Source organism: Corvus hawaiiensis, chromosome 4 (genome assembly GCF_020740725.1).
Source record: "Corvus hawaiiensis isolate bCorHaw1 chromosome 4, bCorHaw1.pri.cur, whole genome shotgun sequence".
Taxonomy (NCBI): domain Eukaryota; kingdom Metazoa; phylum Chordata; class Aves; order Passeriformes; family Corvidae; genus Corvus; species Corvus hawaiiensis.
In genome coordinates this window covers 52,992,139-53,010,141 of record NC_063216.1, presented here as the reverse complement: position 1 = coordinate 53,010,141, position 18,003 = coordinate 52,992,139, and the positions used below count along the sequence as shown (strand labels likewise).

The 18,003-nt window shown below is 36.9% G+C and overlaps 1 protein-coding gene across 5 annotated transcripts in view; it reads left to right on the top strand.

Moving 5' to 3' along the window:
* Positions 1-18,003, top strand: part of DOCK4 (dedicator of cytokinesis 4) — a 233,386-nt gene that overhangs the window by 67,199 nt on the left and 148,184 nt on the right. For 4 of the 5 annotated variants that reach the window (XM_048300556.1, XM_048300554.1, XM_048300555.1 and 1 more), the window contains exons 2-3: positions 14,701-14,784; positions 15,800-15,840. In XM_048300556.1, coding sequence (XP_048156513.1) covers positions 14,701-14,784; positions 15,800-15,840 — 125 coding nt within the window. Of the gene's footprint in view, positions 1-14,700; positions 14,785-15,799; positions 15,841-18,003 lie in introns of those variants that run through there. The other variant, XM_048300557.1, reaches the window with a different exon arrangement.

The window sequence follows — 18,003 nt, the reverse complement described above, 5'->3', positions numbered from 1 at the left end:
TTAGTTATACTGGAAATACAAGAAGAGTAAAACCCACACACAACCATAGCCACTCTGGTATTGGGATATTTGTGGCTGTATGGCAGAGTGCAGTGTCTTGCAGAGACACCAAAGTGGCTCTGAAAGACCTTTCTTGATAACAAAATTTAGATTAGACACCCTTGTGTGATAAGTGGGCAGGAGTTAATTAGTCTGCTGAGAAGTGGGAATAGTAGAGTATATGGGTGCAATGTAGTATATTTTATGGTTGGACTCGATCCTAAGGGTCCCTTTCAACCTAAGGGATTCTAAGATTCTGATAGTGGCTATTTTGCCATGAGTGCTGCTATTTCAAACTACTTCAGTAGGAATCAGAGTATGTGATTCTACATGGGTCCTGTGTTGTAGTTTATGAATAATTCATGGTTTTGAAAAGCATAAATTATCAGTTCCTTTTCATTAGTAATTCTATGGTTTAGAAAAAAAAGGAATTAAGTATGAAGTGCTAAATTGCAAAAGATATGCTTCCAAAGAGGGAAAGCAGGGTTTTAATAAGGGAGGAGACAAAACTGGAGAGCTTCTTCCTTGTTTATTCCTACCCTAAATTCATGAGGAATAAGATAAAATATGTCTATCTGAACTGTTTCAGTTTTTGCTCTGCTATACTTTGGGTTAGCTTTTGTATTGCTAAAACCAGAGGCCTTTTTTTTTCAATAATTTTGGAACAAGTTAAATAAATTTTAAGACTTAATAAAGGAAAAAAACCTACCCCAAACTAGAAATCTCAGAACACCCTTGTCCTGTCACCTAATTCCACTTCCTAGTCCTAGCCAGACAAGTTTTAAATAGGGCTAACTTTGATGAAACCAGGTCAGCCCTGAATATTTAATGTAAATCCATAGTCCTGATGGAGTACATTCAAAAACCTACCTGGGCAAAGCAAGTTGCAAGGTTGAATGATTAAGATGGTATTTTAGTCTTTGGCATGTAGTTGCCCTACATTACAGTAATTCCATTGATCAGTTTAGTATTTGTAATGGTGACCAGTCTTCACACCGAATGTCAGGTCCATTCTGTGTCCTGGATACTACTGTGCTACTTTTACAAAGGTACAAATTAAAGATCTCTTCAGTTTGATTTTTAATTCTAATTTGTCTATCACTAGTTTATTACTCTATCTGCCAGTGTTTGTGGTTTTTTTTCAGTCCTGAAATTGAGAAATGGAGGGTAAGGAATTCAAACACTAAAATAGAAATGATAGAGCAGATGAAAATAAACTTTCAGAAAAGGTGAAGTGTTGCTAGGGGTATTTCCAAATAAAATTCATAGTGTGTCTCTTCTCATGTCTAATCTAGCTGAAATGCAAAGGCTGCAAGTTCCACAAGATGTACTTGAGAAAGAGTATTCTGTTTTGGCTCACTTGACATCTCCTATTCTTTTTGGAGACTGAAGGTGTTAAATCATGTCATTTCCATGTATTTTAGAAAACAAGTATGAAAAGTCATAACAGTTCACTGATTTTGCTCATATATAATTTCCTTTCTCTGACACTTCTGTGGTTTATATGCAAACCTTCAAGGATTAGGTAGGATTATGTTGGTCACAAAATGGTATCTCTTTCTGGCCCAACAAGTAACCAAACCACCAATGACCGTAATTATCATAGCTATTAACATTGCTGCTGGCTGGAAATAATGAATTTCAGTCCGAGCCCAGCAGTGATTGTTGGCTGACCTTTCAAGCAACTCTAGTGAAGTGGAAAAGGGATTCCTTTTAATTTGGATGTTAATTTTAGAGCTAATAAATAGCATATTTTTAATAAGTGAGTTGAAATTGTTTAAGGAAGTGAGAAGCAAGTCGAAAGTCTTGATGTGCCTCTTACTTTCCTTTCCCTCCTCAAGTTTAACTGTGTATTGTACTGCAAATACTTTCGTACTCGTTTTTTACTCCTTCTTTCTTTCTGCAAGGAAAAATGACATTTTTCTTTGATTTGGTCCCTTCAATTTGCTGTTAGGAAGAATAAACTCGTTACAGGCTAGGTGTGTTTTTGATTATTTACACATCTGTAATTGTTTTAATTCGTGAGTGGGAGGGATTATGATGTGGATCAAACCAACGGCTGAATTGAATCCAAAACAGTGTTTGTTCATATATAGTGCTCCAGGGATTCAATATTTCATAGAATCACAGAATGTTAAGGGTTGGAATGGACCTTAAAGATCAGGACCCACAGATGAATGTCCTTGCGTCCCATGGACTTGTGCACATTCAGATGCACAAGTCCACATATATTTGAGTATATATCTATATATATCTTGACTGCTTTAATTCATAGTTCTTGGGCAAAAGATTTTTTGAGAGAGGGGAAGAGAATAATGCAGAAATACTAAATCATACAGTTGTTCTAAAGTCAGCTATGACTAAGGGAAGTTACTGTTTTTAAAGTATGTTTGTGCTTAACCATCTTCAATTTCACCATTTGGTTTGGATCTCAGTGGCTGATTTTTTTTTTTAGTCTCCTTGAAAGTCTTTTCTTTAAAAAGAAGAAATCTCTGTATAGTAGACATGCCACATAATGTTCATCTTATCAGTCCTAAGGGCTTGTTTCACTTACTTTTAAAAAACAACGTTGCACTATACTGGTTGTCTAATTTACTTTCAACACCTGTGTTTTGCTACTGACACTGAAGTTGAGATCAGAAACTGCTTGGTGGAATACAGAAACTGAAAAACTATCAAGCTGAATCAAGAAACTGATGTCTTTACGTGTGTTTCATATTCTTGTTTCAGAAGGTCTTTTCACGTATGGGAGAAAAATACAGCTTTGTCCTTTCCTTAAGCTCCTGGATAAATCCCACGAGGTCTTTGTTATTCTATTCGGAGGCTGTCAATTGTAGGGAAAACCCCCCCAGTATTTAAGAAAACTATGATTTTAAATTAGTGTAATAAGTCTATCAGCTGTGTGTGATGTGATGGCTCTCTGTGGCACTGTGGCCAAGCATAGACCTGGAGTTGCAGTTTGTTTGCCGTCCCTCCCTGGGAATGGTCCCTCCTAGGGAGGAAGCTCTGCACTTCTTTGATGAAGGTCTTGCCTTGACTTTCATGTCCCTTCTTTCCCTGCCTTGTCCATGCCACATTCAAGTGAAGTTTGGCAGCATCTTTTCCTTTAATTCTGTGAGTTTTGCATCTTGATTCAGTGCAAAACAAGCACGTGGCATGTGGCTGAATGGTGTGGACAGTGGCTAAGTGGATAGATTGCTAATCTCCTTAATTTGTGTTATCTTATTTCAGCATTGTTCCTAACCTGCTGGCAGACACTGGATTGACAGAAAAGTCTTTTTACCTGTCTCTGCCAATTTTTCTTAGGTACAAAAAAGAGTTTTGAAGTTTCAGGAAAGAGTCCTGTATGTTCTTTCAACTGGAGAAGGGTTAAAAATGCCTTAATACTAAAAGACAAGAAGTCCCTGTGTCTGGTTCGCCTGGCACTGCCCAGTTGCTTGTCAAAACTGTGATTAGTTTCACTCAGGAAGTATTTTATGGTGCCAGATGCTAGTGTGTCTCTCACAGTTCTAATTTCTTAGAACGACATCATTATTTTTCAGGTTTTTCGGCACCTGTGGTACCTGAATGTATTCCTAGGCTTCTGTGCCAAATCTAGAGGGAGGAGTAAGGATAGAACTGTTACAATGGCAGTTATTTTTAGTGACTCTTCCAAGGTATTGAAAACCAAAAGAACTATCTTGTCTCTTGAAATACTCTTACCAAAAAAAGGATAAAAATTCATATACATCAATGAATTGTAATATAAGCCTTCAAAGAGGACTGTTTGCTCATGCACTTCCTTACCCCCATCACATCAAACAGAATCGCCCCCTCGTCAGCAATCTTCATTATCTTAATTGGTTGCATATATCAGATAATATTTATCTGATATATGATATTTTATCTCAGATATATTTTTCTCATGTTCTTTTGTGCTTTTATAAACAGTTGCCAACTGAACCTAAACTCTGTTCACCCTTAATTTTGGAATAACAGGCACTGTTCTTAAGCAAGCATGAGCAGAAGTGAAGGTTCTGACTTTTCAAGAAGACCCCACACTTGGATTTTTGAAAGTGCACTGTGCTACAGCAGCACTGTTAAAATTATACATCCAGGTTTGTAGGGGGTTTTTTCAGAGCTATGAGTAGGAAAAAAAGCATATGCACTTGTTACATTTCTATTTGGTCACACATTTTAAAATAATTGTAGGATTTCTTTAAATATCCCTGAAGTTTTTTAACTTTACAGAGATTATGGATTAGTGATGAAAGCCTGCAGGGCTAAATACACTGAATTCTGCTGGCTCAGCTGTTGAAATCAGGCTGAAAAGAGCAGTGGTTATTTCCAACCATTAAACGTAATAAACCAGCTTAAAGCCAGAGTGGGATGTTTAAACTTGCATTCAGCTGTCTCTGAGGATTTTCGCAGGAGGAAGTAGTTTTGCTTTACTAGTTCTGATAGCTGTATTCCAGTGTATTTGAAATACCTCTCAATTACACAAGATCAAGAAAGTTCTGCCTCATTTAAGATAAAAAAACATGTGCCAGGGTACTTCTAAGTGATTTGTAGTCGTCTTCCTTAGTTGCGCTTAATTCCACACCTTGCCAAATTGTCCTTTCTTTAAAGAGATTTTCCGACATTTTTATATGCAGAGAATTGGCTGTCCTATGGGACAGGCTACAGAAGTTCACAATTACAGTTTGTTTTTCGTGTTAGCTAAATTGCACAATTTGCTTATTGCATAAGTTGATAAGGTTTTTGTTTCTTTTCTGCAAAATACCATATTGCAGTAAGTTTTGAAGTGCAGCAAAAAAATCTTATTTAATAAATGTTCTTTGGAAGTGGCAACGTGGTTAAGGCTCATAGCTTACAAAAGCAGAGTAATTTGTTTAGTTGTAAAATGCTATAGAGAACATTGCATGAAGGCTAAAGCTGAAGTGAACCAGAGTCTTATTAGTAGAAAGAAAGTACTTAAAATACATTTATAATTATATGGTTGAATATCAGAGAATTGCAGCTTAGCAGGAGACTAAAACTCATCTGAAATATGATACGAGACAAGCTGAAAAGCAATGGCATTGGAAGTTGCAGGATGTGTTGATTTTTGGTTATGTTTTGTGTTTGGTTTTGTGTGTGCATTTGAGTTTTCTAGTGTGATTTTTAATTTTTTTTATTGTCTTCCACTGATGGCAGGTCAAATACAGAATTAAACCCTGCTCTTCCAAAGGAAATACAAGATAGTGTACAATACATGGAAAGTGTTTTATCTCTATGGTCAATTGACGGACCTGACTGTTGTGGAAGAAGCATGTCCTGTCTCTTGTATTGGTGAAGAAAATTTAAGCTCTTTTCTTGGTTTCCTTGAATGCTATTTATTACTTGAATGGGAGCAAACTGCAATATTAAGGGGAAGCCAGTCTCATTTACCAAAGTCTTTGATACCAAGCACATGGAGTTTTTGAGCTACTGCACTGCTGTCTACCCGTGTTTCTCTTGGGTGCCTCTCATAGTTGGTGAAGAGTAATTCTTGCAGCTTGCACAGTGGTTGTCTTTTTTTCTCAGTCCATAAGACTACAGCTCTTCTGAGCTTGAGTTTCCATGGTGCTACTTAAAGTTTGTTAAGGGCTGTGAAATTATGCCCCCTGAGTTCAGAGAAGCATGTTGTATTATAATGCTTTTGGGGAGGAAAGAGGAGAATAGGGAAATGTGTGGTTATTAGACTTTGGACCATACCCACTGTTCTGACATTATTACTCAGCATTCAATTGTAAGCATGTACTCTTGTATTCAAGGCCTTCTTTGAAATAATTGTTATCCTATTATTCTAGAAAAATTTAACTGTTTTCTGGAAGATAACTCCTGTGTTTATAATCATGTGAGGGTCTTAATTTTCTGCTTCAGTTTCTGTGGCTTTGTAGGGGTATGACATGTAGCCAGCAAACCTTCTGGCAGATACAAAATTACACCATAGATTCGTATTTGAAATAGTGTAGAACTTTGTGTCTCTTAAGTTTTTTGAGGTTTTGGTGAGCTTTAATGAAGTACAAAACACACTGATGAGTTGCTATGAGATCTGGCATTTGTGGCTTTGTTGGCTTTGGCAGACCTCAGATGATGCACTTGTGCTGTGGATACATCACAGAATAACGGAATCATTTAGGCTGGAAAAGACCTCTAAGATTGATCAATCTTTGATCAATCACCACCATGTCAACTAGATCAGAGCACTAAGTGCCGTGTCCAGTAGTCTCTTGAATACCTCTAGCGATGGTGACTCCACTTGGGCAGTCTGTTTCAATGTTTAACAACCCTTTCCATGAAGATATTCCTCGTGATGTCCAACCTGAAACTCTCCTGATACAGATCGTGGCTGTGCTCTTGTCCTCCCATCTTTATCATACCTGCCACTTAAAGTAAGTTAGAAAACCCCTTGCTGGTTTATTTTACTCAGAAACTTTGTTTCCCCAGAGGCTATGGATGAAACATGAATTCTTTTCCAAGTAAATAGTTTGAACTCTTTTCCTTGATCATGCTATTAAAAATTAAGGCAATTGCTTAACAAATTTTGAAAATTATTAAAACTTTGAAAATACTTAATCTTAATAAAAGTCATAGTTTTTTTTAACTAAAAGAGGTTGTTCTTACAGATAATGTTATGTGAACATAATCTACTTTTTGCACTTACTCCTTTCTACTAGCTGGATTTTTAAGTTGATGCTGTTTCCAAGTAATAAAAGAAAATGCACACTTAATCCACCCTTCCTGTTTAACATGGCAGTCTTAATGCATTGATACTGCATCTCTAGCTCTACAGTAAAGAATTAAAGCGAGACCAACTGGTTGAAGTGGCTGCAGACTAGTTTCTTTATCATAATTTGATTAAATACATGAAATCTACACCTGTTAGTACTGAGTCCACCTTGCCTTCTTCCATGATGCCTCTGATGGGTTTTACATTGACATTCCTTCTCTGTAGAGGACATTCCTGAGCAAATTCAGGGGAAGAGCTGTGTCATTTATTCATAAACTCTTAAGGTGTACTAGATTTTCTGGACTTTTAAAGACTTTTTTGTTTTATTTTCTTTTTACTTCTAAATTTCTTGTTCCAGAACTAATGCATATCAAGAAATTGCTCTTAGTAGGGACAACATGTGGACATAAAAAGATAGCAAGCAGGATTTCAAGAACTATAAAGGGCTTAATTAGATATTTGATACAAGAAAGAAAACAATGAAATGTCATACCTGCAAGGACAGGGACACTGGTGGTACATGCTGAACTATTCCAGTTTTGGTGTTCTAGATGGGCAGTGATTCTCAACATCAAATAGGTACCATCATCACTTGTTACTTTTAGTGCTCTGTTTTAATAGTCCTAATACCTAAGGTACCCAAAGCAAAGAGTTAAATCATTTGCACATATTGGGAGAACCGATCTAGCTGTCATCGAAGAGATTATAACATGCCTGCCTGTAGCTGAGATGCAGGATGAAGAGAGCTTGACATGCATTCAGACATTCACTCTAAACTGATTATCTGTGTTAGAATTGTCCTATGGTTTTTGGCAGCATTGTAATCAGGGATTTGAAAGTGATTACCTTGCTGAATTCAAATGTCACAGGAGGGAATACGATCTACTGCAGCTCCATGTCCTTTCTGTATTTCAGACTTGCCATTTGCCTTGTCTTTACAGGTAGTCAGTACTATTAGCAGTAGGAATTCCAGACTTTTGTTGCACAGGAACTGAAGACTAGTTTTCTATATCTCTTCTACCTTATACAGTATTTTCAATGCTTGGACATTGATGCAAACTTTTTTGATGATTTTTGATGTGCCTTGATATATTTTCATGAATAGCTGTTCAATAAATGTCCTTGTTAGGAAAATTCCATGCAAGCTCTCATCTCTTAAGAAAACTGACTGCTGCATGTGAGCAGCACTTGAGATATTCAAAAGCCACACTGAGCTGTCGTTATCCGAACTATGCATTTGATCCTTTTAATTGTGGTCTACAAACACAAGCAAGAGAACTCACATTCTTTTATTTCAATACAAATTTGAAAGTGTTTATCCTCGGTAATCTGCAAGAGATTTAAGGATCACATCTGTTATTGAAACTAACATTTGTATATATTGTGTTTATTGAAAGGAGATTAGATCGATTCCCCACCCTGCTCCCTCTCTCTTTTCTGTCGCTGTCTTCATTAGCTTGTTGCTGGTTTGCAGCAAGCCTCCTGGGGTGTCTGTAGGCAGCACAATGCATTATAAACAGATGCCTGAATTAACTTGTGTATTAGAAGCACGAGCGTGTAGCTGTGCTGTCATTGCACTCCATCCAGATCAATTCATATGTAGGCAAAGCTCAGTGCACATGATGGCCTTTTACAGTAAGCTCTGGCCATTTTGCAATATCAAAGCTGCATGCCTCCATGTGTTTCTGCTGCTAGTAATCCTGCATATTTAGAAACCTAAAAAGCTTCTTCAGCTTCTTTTGAGGAGAAAAGGCTTCATCCTGGAAAAAGTATGGTAGAGAGGGTGACAAGAAATTTCTTATTCAAACTTTCCTGCAAGAACAAGAGGACATGAAATTGCACTGTGAAATGAAAGGAAGACCTTTTTCTTGCATGAGCGTATTTAAACTAGAAAGCTTACTGTGGACACTGACATTGTGATGCATATAAATCCTAATTAGGCAAATTAATAAAAGAAAAATATATCCATGGTTGTTAAACACAGAAATACCGTTTCTGGCTCAGGAGATCCCTGTGCCACAAAATGCTGAGAGTTGTACCACTGGATGCTTGCATTGCTTGCCAGTGGTCAGTAGCTTCAGAGATGAATTTACAAACAGTATGCTTGGGAGAGTTGTTGACAGATTTTTATTCTTTCTTAATAATGGCTGCCGTGAAGATGATGTTGCACTTTCTGCTGCTGCTCACAGTGCCAGATGTCTGTTGTATTTACTATGCATAAGGCCATATCAAAGGATAGTTTTTATATTTCTGCAAAAAGACCATGAATCAGAGCCTTCCTCAAAGGTAATACATACATGTCATTACTCACCAACTAAAAAACTTCATAAAAGCAAGTTCAGTTTTCCATCATGAAGTCAAAATACAACATTACTGTTTTAACCAATATAACAACTTCATTCCCAATTTCATTTGTTAGTTTTCTTTAAATTATTTTTTTCAATTGTTGAATAGAGCAAAACCCCTTGAAATAGTTGTTCCTGAAAGTCTCAATCTCTTGAAAGAATGGCAGTTTTAAGTCCAGAACAAAAACTTGTAAAATTGCTTTTGCTACCTAGAGGACCTGATTTCAATTTCAGCAGATAATATCTGGAATCAATAATAGCTTCTGGCCTTCTGTTAGGAGGAAAAGAACAACAATGTCTGCTTCATTAGTTCTTATATGCAGATCTCCAGTTATTTCAGGCATAAAAATTTTAAGAATATAACCCTAAGCCAAACATTGAAGTGGGCCAACCACCCCTGTTGCCAGCTAATCAATTCCTTTCCTATCAGAGCATCTTGTTCCCTGTCAAAGCCAGTCCCTCTGACACAGTGTTCCCACCCTTCAAATCTGATCATCTAGTGTGTACTTACCATGTTTCTGTGTGCTTTATATGCCACCTCTCTTAATTGGGGTATCATAACTTATGGCATTGAACTAGAGTCTATTTTTTACTCAAGCATTTTGCAAGCAGAATATGGCCAAGCAATAATTAATTATTAAAGTAATTTATGTTCTTCTGCCTCACATCTTTTCCCCACTCTTCTCTCTTCAGTTGAAGGACAGTTTTTTATTATGTGAAACCCAAGTATGCTATTGTAATACAAATGCTCATTTTTGAGCATCGAGTAGTTGCTGTAGATATGACTTCTTTTCCTCCCTTTATGTATGGGGGTATATGTCCTGCCACACAACCCAGAACTGAATGTAATATGTGTGTCCTTTTGTGGTGTTGACCTTACTTCTAAATTGTGACAAGGGCATCTTGAGCACCATGTTGTGTTGTACCCTTTGTGAGGAGACATTTTCATCTTGTAAACAAGAAGTCAAGCCAGCCATGAAACCAGGTTGCTCTGGGTGTCTCAAATCCTCTTCATAATGCTAACTCACATGTAAGGCTTTGTATGCACTAGTTGCAAGCAGAAAAATATCTTGTTTTAGTTTTTAGAACAGCAGTGGTGTCTGCGCTCTAGATGAGCAGAAGCTGCACCAAAACCCCCCACTTAGTTTAGGCTTTAATTAAGACTTTGGGCTTGGATGGATCTTTTTACACACCAGGCACTTTCATATGTAAAACTGTCCAACAGTGAGCACATCCAACCAGAGATTGGAATGAAAGCACAAAGATGAATTTTGTTTTGAGAAGCTGAACTTAGGAGCAAAGCAAAGCAAACCAAAACTGAAGTTGCTTTAATATTGCATGTCACTGTAGTTCTCACCATATGATTTCCCCTTCTGTATAGATTAGGTTTTTGTATCCTGTGTTGTTGTCTTCCTTTCTTATTCTCTGAGCACCCTTTGGTAGCTAGAAAATATTTAATAAAGCAAGAGGGCTGCAGTATTTGAACTCAGTTTCTAAAATATTTCTGAGGACATACCCTGCCACAAACTTTTATTGTGGAGTTCCATATTTCTCCTGTGGCTGTGAGATGATTAAAGAGGACATCAATCACTATTCCTGTGCTTGAAAGGAACATTTATATGAGCTTCAGCTACTACAATGACAAAAACTATATCTAGATGTGTTTTTGATACACAGCTTCCTGGGGACATGCCTGTGACAGTCCATCTGCAAAGACTGCAGGCATTGGTAAATGATCTGTATTCAGAGTAGATTTCTCTTCTCCTGTCCATCCTCCTTTTCTAAGGTCTCTGGAATACAGTTGCAATGGAAGAGAGAAAGTGATAGTCACAACAGCTGTTGTTGTTAAAGTGGTGCACGATATGATGCATGTGGGTCAGTGAATGCCGTATATAAAAAAGTCCAGTTCTGTGAGTATGATAAATGTGTACTGCTCGTAGGTTGAGAACACCTTAAGCCATGGTCACTGCAGAGTGATTAATTATATACTTGCTACTACTAGAAAAAAGAATTAAGGAGCATCTGCTTTTTCAGAACAATGTGGTCATTGGAGAAAAGGGTGAGATGTTCAGTACATGAAATTTATATAATGGCTTGCTTAAGAACCCCATATCCTAGCTGAACCGCTAAACCCTGGGATCTTCTCTGGTGGAACAGCAACCTCCTTTCAAGCCTTAATTTTTATCCTCCCTGTAGTCTACTTATGTATATATACCACAGATAAACTAAAAAGACATGAATCATGGAATAGATGAACCTATAGATTCTATAGGGGTCTCTAGAATCTACAGAACCATAGAAGGTTTGGAAGGGACCTTAAAATCATCTTGCTTCAACCCCTCTGCTGTGGGCAGGGACACTTTCCACTAGACCAAGTTGCTCAGAACTCCATCTAACCTTAAGTGTTCACAAGAATCCACATCCACAGCTTTGCTGGGCAACCTGTTCCAGTGCCTCACCACCCTCACAGTAAATGATTTTTTTTTTCTACTGTATAAACTAAACCTACTCTCCTTCAGTTTGAAGCCATTCCCCCTTGTCCTATCACTACATGCTCTTATAAATAGTCCATTACTACATCATCCAATTCCCTCAGGATTCTGCAATGTATCTCATCAGGTCCCCATGGACTTACGTACATTCAGGTTTCTCAGGTGGTCATGAACCTGATATTTACAGTGAAGGACTTTGCTCCCCCAGTCCCTATCCTGCTGTTCATCCACTCCAGAAGTGTGGGAAGAGAGGTTGCCATTGAAGACTGAGGGGAAAAAAGGTTGTTGAATACTTCGGCCCTCATCTGTTGTCACCAGTTGTTATAACAGTTGTTATGATGGACACCTTCTGTCTCGGTGCCAGTTCTGTAGCATGACTTGATTATTACAAAGTTAGCTGAGTAAACATTTGGGAGATAAGTTTATCTGTGGGTTCCTGTGCTATTCATTAAATCCTCTGCTGCTCTGCAATGCTCTTTATTTTACTTTGATTGACACTGCTAAACACCACAGGCTACCTGTTTTGAGCCTGACCTTACTCCACAAGAGTACGGGAAGGCCTTCACAAGAATCCAGGCAGAGTTTTTCAAGTGTATCAGGGGAATGTGCTTAGAGATGATGCCCTCATTTCTTTCTTTCTTTTTTTGGTACTCTGCAGGCCATCCTTCTAGAAGATATTTCAAGGTATAATTTTGTTCTTTTGTACGTCTCTAAAATGATTTCTAGCTATTTTCTGCACTGTGTCAGATTTCAATCTCTTTTTGTCCTAAAAGTTTTCTTAAACTTCTTAAAAAAAAAAAAAAAAAAAACAACAAAGAAGAAGAGAAAAAGATCTTTAACAACTCTAGTAACTAAGTAATAAAAACTGAATGTCACAGCATAGTCAAATCATAACAATGTGACAGGATATATTGGCTCTGAAGGAGAAAATTACTGTAATTTTTTTTTACTTCATGGAGTTTAAAAATAAGACATCTCACAACTGTAATAACAGACAAGGGTTTGGTTTGATTTTGCATGCTTCTTCAGTTAATTCCTTAATTTCATTTGCTGTACATGCTATTTTGGCAGGCTTCATATTTCAGTTTTGCTTCTTTGAAACTGGAAAGGTGACCAGAGTGACTCCTGTCATTGCAGTGCCACAGCAGAATTTAGATGTACATTGCATTGAAATTCAGGGAATTTTCTGTTTATTTTCATTTCTTCATAGTTAATAAACTGATCTAATTTTCCCATCTTTGTATAAGAATAAATTGAAAATTTCTTGATTTTTTTCCAACTCTTAGGCAAACTTTTTCACTGTAAAAATGCTGTCTTACTACTAAGCTGCTTTAAAAATAGTGTACTTGATCATGGTGTTGGAACCAAAGTAGCTTTTTATTTCATGCTGCATATCTCACAGTATTCAGTTCGGAGTAAAAAACTTGAAGAGTGGCAGTAGCAACAAGATGAATAGAGATGGATTCAATACACATACTTGAGGAGGTTCAGTACTGTAAATACTGGTCTTACGTTGTATCAAGCACTTAGGGACTGCCCAGGAATACAATCTCACATTTTTTCAAAGGGATAAAGACTGTGGGTTAAACACAGTGATGATTTTCTTATGATTGAAGTGATGATTGAATACAATGAATTTTGAAGTCTTCAAATTCTGAAGAAGGATTTGGCAAAAATGTACTTTTGTACACTTTCGAACATGCCATCCTATAGCATAAACCATATCCTGTTGGTTTACTCTTAGAATCTGGAACTTTGTTCCAAAGAACAAGTGACTTTTCAGTTTCTGTGGTTGCTGACAGCTGATCTCTCCTGCTGCCTTTGATGAACAATGTGGCAAGCACAGATGGTGGATGACAGGTTATGTTGTGTTTGACTGTAGTGTCTGCTTGTGGCAGGTTAGACCTTCAACAGCAGGCAAGAGTCTAGTATATATGTCCTTGCATATATACATATCTTTTTGGCATTTATGTGTGAAGTTTTCTTATCATGCCTCTCAGTTAGTGTTTTTTTTTTTTTTCTTTCCTATGAGATTTGGGGTTTCCTGTCTAGATGGTTGGGTATTTGACAGCAGTAAGACTGCGGTTAAGCTGCAAAGTCATTTTGTGCATCGTGCCCTGGTGGATAGGCTGTTTTCCTCTTCCACTTCAAAATTAAGCTCTGACAGAAGATTACAATACAGAGAATCAAAAGCACTATTTCTTGGTCTCATGATCTGAATTGGGCAATATTTTGACAGGGTTGAATAGCTGAATTGCTATCTAGCATGTTGGATTTTTAGCATTTGTAGGAGTGAGCTCTTTGAGTGGCTTTTTGGTAATCTATTTTGATTCTGCATGAAAAAATAGTTATCTATTGTTTTAGAACTAACAATATAAGACTTAATATCTGGCCACTGTAAGTATTTGGGAACATCACTGCTCTGGTGTCTGTTTTATTTCTGAAGCATGTTTTATCTCCATCTCCATTTCTGAAGCTCTTGTCCCAGCCTGAGCTCATGACCTCCCTTCAATGGCTTTGGTGAAGCTGCAGGGGAAACTGTGTGTGCACTTAATGTACTGGAGTGGACAACATGCTTTAGTGTTCTCCACCCCCTAACCATTTCCTCACATTTGGGGTTATATGGGGTGCTGGGTCTATAGCATCCATTAAGCAAATGTGAAATAAGGTTTTCTTGTCACTGCGTGTGAGTGGTATAGATGGCAACAAAAATATTGGCACATATTGGCACTTTCAGCTTGCGAAATTGTGAGGTCTGATGCGTGTTAGTGTAAGCATTTGGAATAAAACACTTTCTGTCCTTCGGGGTTCATATGAGCTAGCTAATAGTGTTCTCCAGTACAAGCTTTCCATTCATGTGTAGTAGGGCTGTGTTTACGGGTTTTTTTCTGAGTCCTGTGTTTTAAATTTTATGCTCATAAAAGTGGCTTACTGATTCTTTCCTTGACTCTTTTCACAGGTTATTAAATTTGAGTAAGCCTGTCTGTTCTAACATGTAACTTCCCCTGGAAATGTGCTATTTTTGTTAACAATAGGAATAATAATTTATATTTTAATGCTGTGAATAATTGAAACATATTATATTTTTCAGTAATTGCTGGTTTTCGAGGGACAGTCCCACATGGCCTATCACTGGAGATTGGAGACACCGTTCAAATATTAGAGAAATGTGATGGTGAGTTCATGGGTGATTCCAGTGATAATTAAGTTTTGTGTATTGGTCGTTTGAAGTCCATTAATATTCATTTCTTTTCTTAAAGTAACACATTTTTGAGGTCAATAATATAACACATTTTGCCCTCTTAATTTTTTTTCCACAGTTCAAGTGAGCCCTGATCTCTATAATAATCAGTTTGCAGTACATTAATTTTTATTTAATCTCACTGTTTAATATTTACTGAGGCTAAGAGTTGTATCAGAAAGGAAGTCTCTCATGATTCTTCTGCTTTCTTGGTATTTCTGAGGGAAACCTGGCTGCCATCAAGACATCTTCAAATTAATTCAAAGTCACAACTTTAAATCTTAAAGCACTGTAAGCATTCTCTTCTACCTCTGTTTTGCCTTAGAGAATGCAAATATAGTTTTATCAAATGTCTGTTCCTAGTGTCAGAGAAACAAAATTGCATTTTTTTTATAATCTGCCTCCTTAACACATAAAAATCAACACATTGGTTTTTTAAAATAATTTTTAATCTTTTTTTTATCATTTGGGATTATATAGGTCTTTTTTTTATCATACCAGGATTATACATGGTTAACCCTGTAAGAAATGTTCTTTTAGAAGGCATAGGATCTATTCTTTTGAATCAGGTATATTATGAATTCTGTATAGCATTGTGGTTGATAGATGCAGAACCTGAAGTCCAGAAATTATTTGTAAATGTTTAGAGTTAATACAAAACTGTTTCGATTTAGACTGATGTTCAATGCAAAATTTACCTAGGTTACATTGTTAGAAACATTTAGGGATACAGGGTTAAAGAGTAATTCCTGAAATTGTGTGAATGAAATAGTTCGAATATGAGCTGGTTTAAATGAAATACCTTTCACTGTATGGAAAATCTTTTAAATGAGTATAGTCTGACAGCACTGTGGAATTGTAATATCTGTGCAAAAGGGAAAGATGAAATCTGTTTTACATATGTAAATGATTTGCATACTTTAAAAAGCAAAATGTGCTTTCTTCACAGGATGGTATAGAGGATTTGCCTTAAAAAACCCCAGTGTTAAGGTAAAGGTCAATTGCAGTTTTGTATTCTTTGGCAAAAATGTGTATTTACTTTTTAAAAGTTATTAGTCTTCTTGTAAGTATGTGATATTTACTCTTAAAAGAAAACTAGAGCTTAGTGTTAAGTATATTATTGATACTACTTTAATTAGATTTGGACCTGGATTACCCTTCTGAAATGCTTCTATGTATTAGGATAATACACTTGAAAAATCCAGGGCTGTGGTGAATTTTCTTTCATTTCTGATTTTTAGATTTTCCACTCAGAGGAAGATAGGTTAAAGGGAAAACACTACTGCGAATACAAATTGTAAACATGGCTGGAAAAGTTGGTTAAACTGTGCCTGTTTTTCTTGATGCTGTGAATTAATTTAGAGCAGCCAGGAGACAGCTAGTTTATAGGAGCCACATGCAGAGTATCAACAGAATAAAAGATATGTGGTGCCATGTACAATATATGGTTCATTTTGGTTTTCTTTGATGTGTAGTCTTTGATTTCCATAGTAGCGTAATATTCTAAACCAGACTTCACTGATTTCTTCTGCATTCGGACATGAAAAGTTAAGAAATTTATGTTTCAGTGTCTGTTTGTGTTGTATGTTTGAGCTTTACTTGTCTTATATGTGTCTATTTTCTTAATCTCTGCTGTTGTCTTGCCTCTGGGATTGTACAGATTTTGTTTTTCATGGGCAAGAAAGATCTTAAATTATCTGTTGATCTTTTAACCTGCGTTGTAAGCTTTCCTCTTCTTTTTCTCTCATCATTTCCAAGATTCTTCAGCTGCAAAATAAGGCACATACACATTAATTTCAAAAGTTTCTAGGGGCTCATATCAAGTCACTGGTCTTTTGTGCCAAGGCCTGTGGTCTCTAATCACATAAATTTCCTTTCCTTATGTGGAAGGTCAATGTGAACAATAAATTTAGCCACAGAGTCTAATTTGATGTTTACTACTTTGAACTCATTGATATCTATTACAGTTTGATTTATAAGACATGAGCAGTTGTGGTTTGTTATTGCATCTTCTGTGTCTTTTGTTGGAATTCTCACCACATGCTTACTGTCAGTCTTGCTTTGTGGTCTGTCAAATGTGTGATGGAAGTTATGAATAGGTTTTCTAAACATGACTTGATGTGTGAAGAGATGATACATATTCTCTGTTTTTGTAGTGTGAATGCAAACAGTTTTCTGAATTAGATTTTGGAAGGGAGTCTCTCCAAAAGTAAAATAATAAGAGCACCTTGTAGCTCCTCTTGTTATTGCTATTGCTCTGTCAAGATTCTTCCCTTGTTATTCTGCCAGCTTTGATACTCGAAGAAGTTATCTGTGGCAGCTGGTCTGCAGTAAGGGTGCATATGCAGCCATCCTGTTCCCTGACATGTTGTTAGACCTGCAAGGCTGTGTGTCTTACTGTCCTTGGGAGATGCTCTCCTGAACTACTTTGCATTACAGAGGAGTAGGAGCATTTAAAAGGGCAGTTGCCTCTACATAGTAGATTTGGTTTTGTCAAAGGTCTAATGGCTGTGTTAAAAGAAAATGGGACACCATCATCACAAAGGAAAGCTGTATGCAGCTGTCCTTATTATGAAGAGACCTTATATGTATTTTCTATCACTGCATGAGCTGTAGTATATTATCTTCCCAGCCAGAGGCTTGGAGCTTACTTGCTTCATTTTGCTTATTCTGATTTGTGAAGGTTAGTGGGCTCTAAGAGTGGTAGGTGTGTTGCAGCAATGCTGTGTTTCTAAGAGGATGGTGGGGAGCCCTTAAACGACTAGAAAAGGACCTCTCCTGGCGGACACAGGCTCTTTGATAGGCATCCACCACAACTTTCCTGTGCACTGCAGCCAGAGTAGCCAGCAAATTAAGTCTTATTTTGACTTTCTTTATTAACTTAGCTTTATCTTTATTGAATATTGTTAACTTCATCCTTTTTGTATTATTTTGAAAATCCCTTCTGAAAATCCTTATTTTTAATATGTGGTTGATAAGACAATATCCCCCACAGCTGGTCTGTTTCTTGTCAAGGTGGGAACAATGAATAAAACCATCTGCCATAAGGGAGCTCTCAAACAATCTTCTGCATGTTCTACATGTGTTTGTCTTCTAATTTTCTGAAGTGTTAAAGGATTTAAACTCTACTGAATATGGCATTTTAGTTTATGT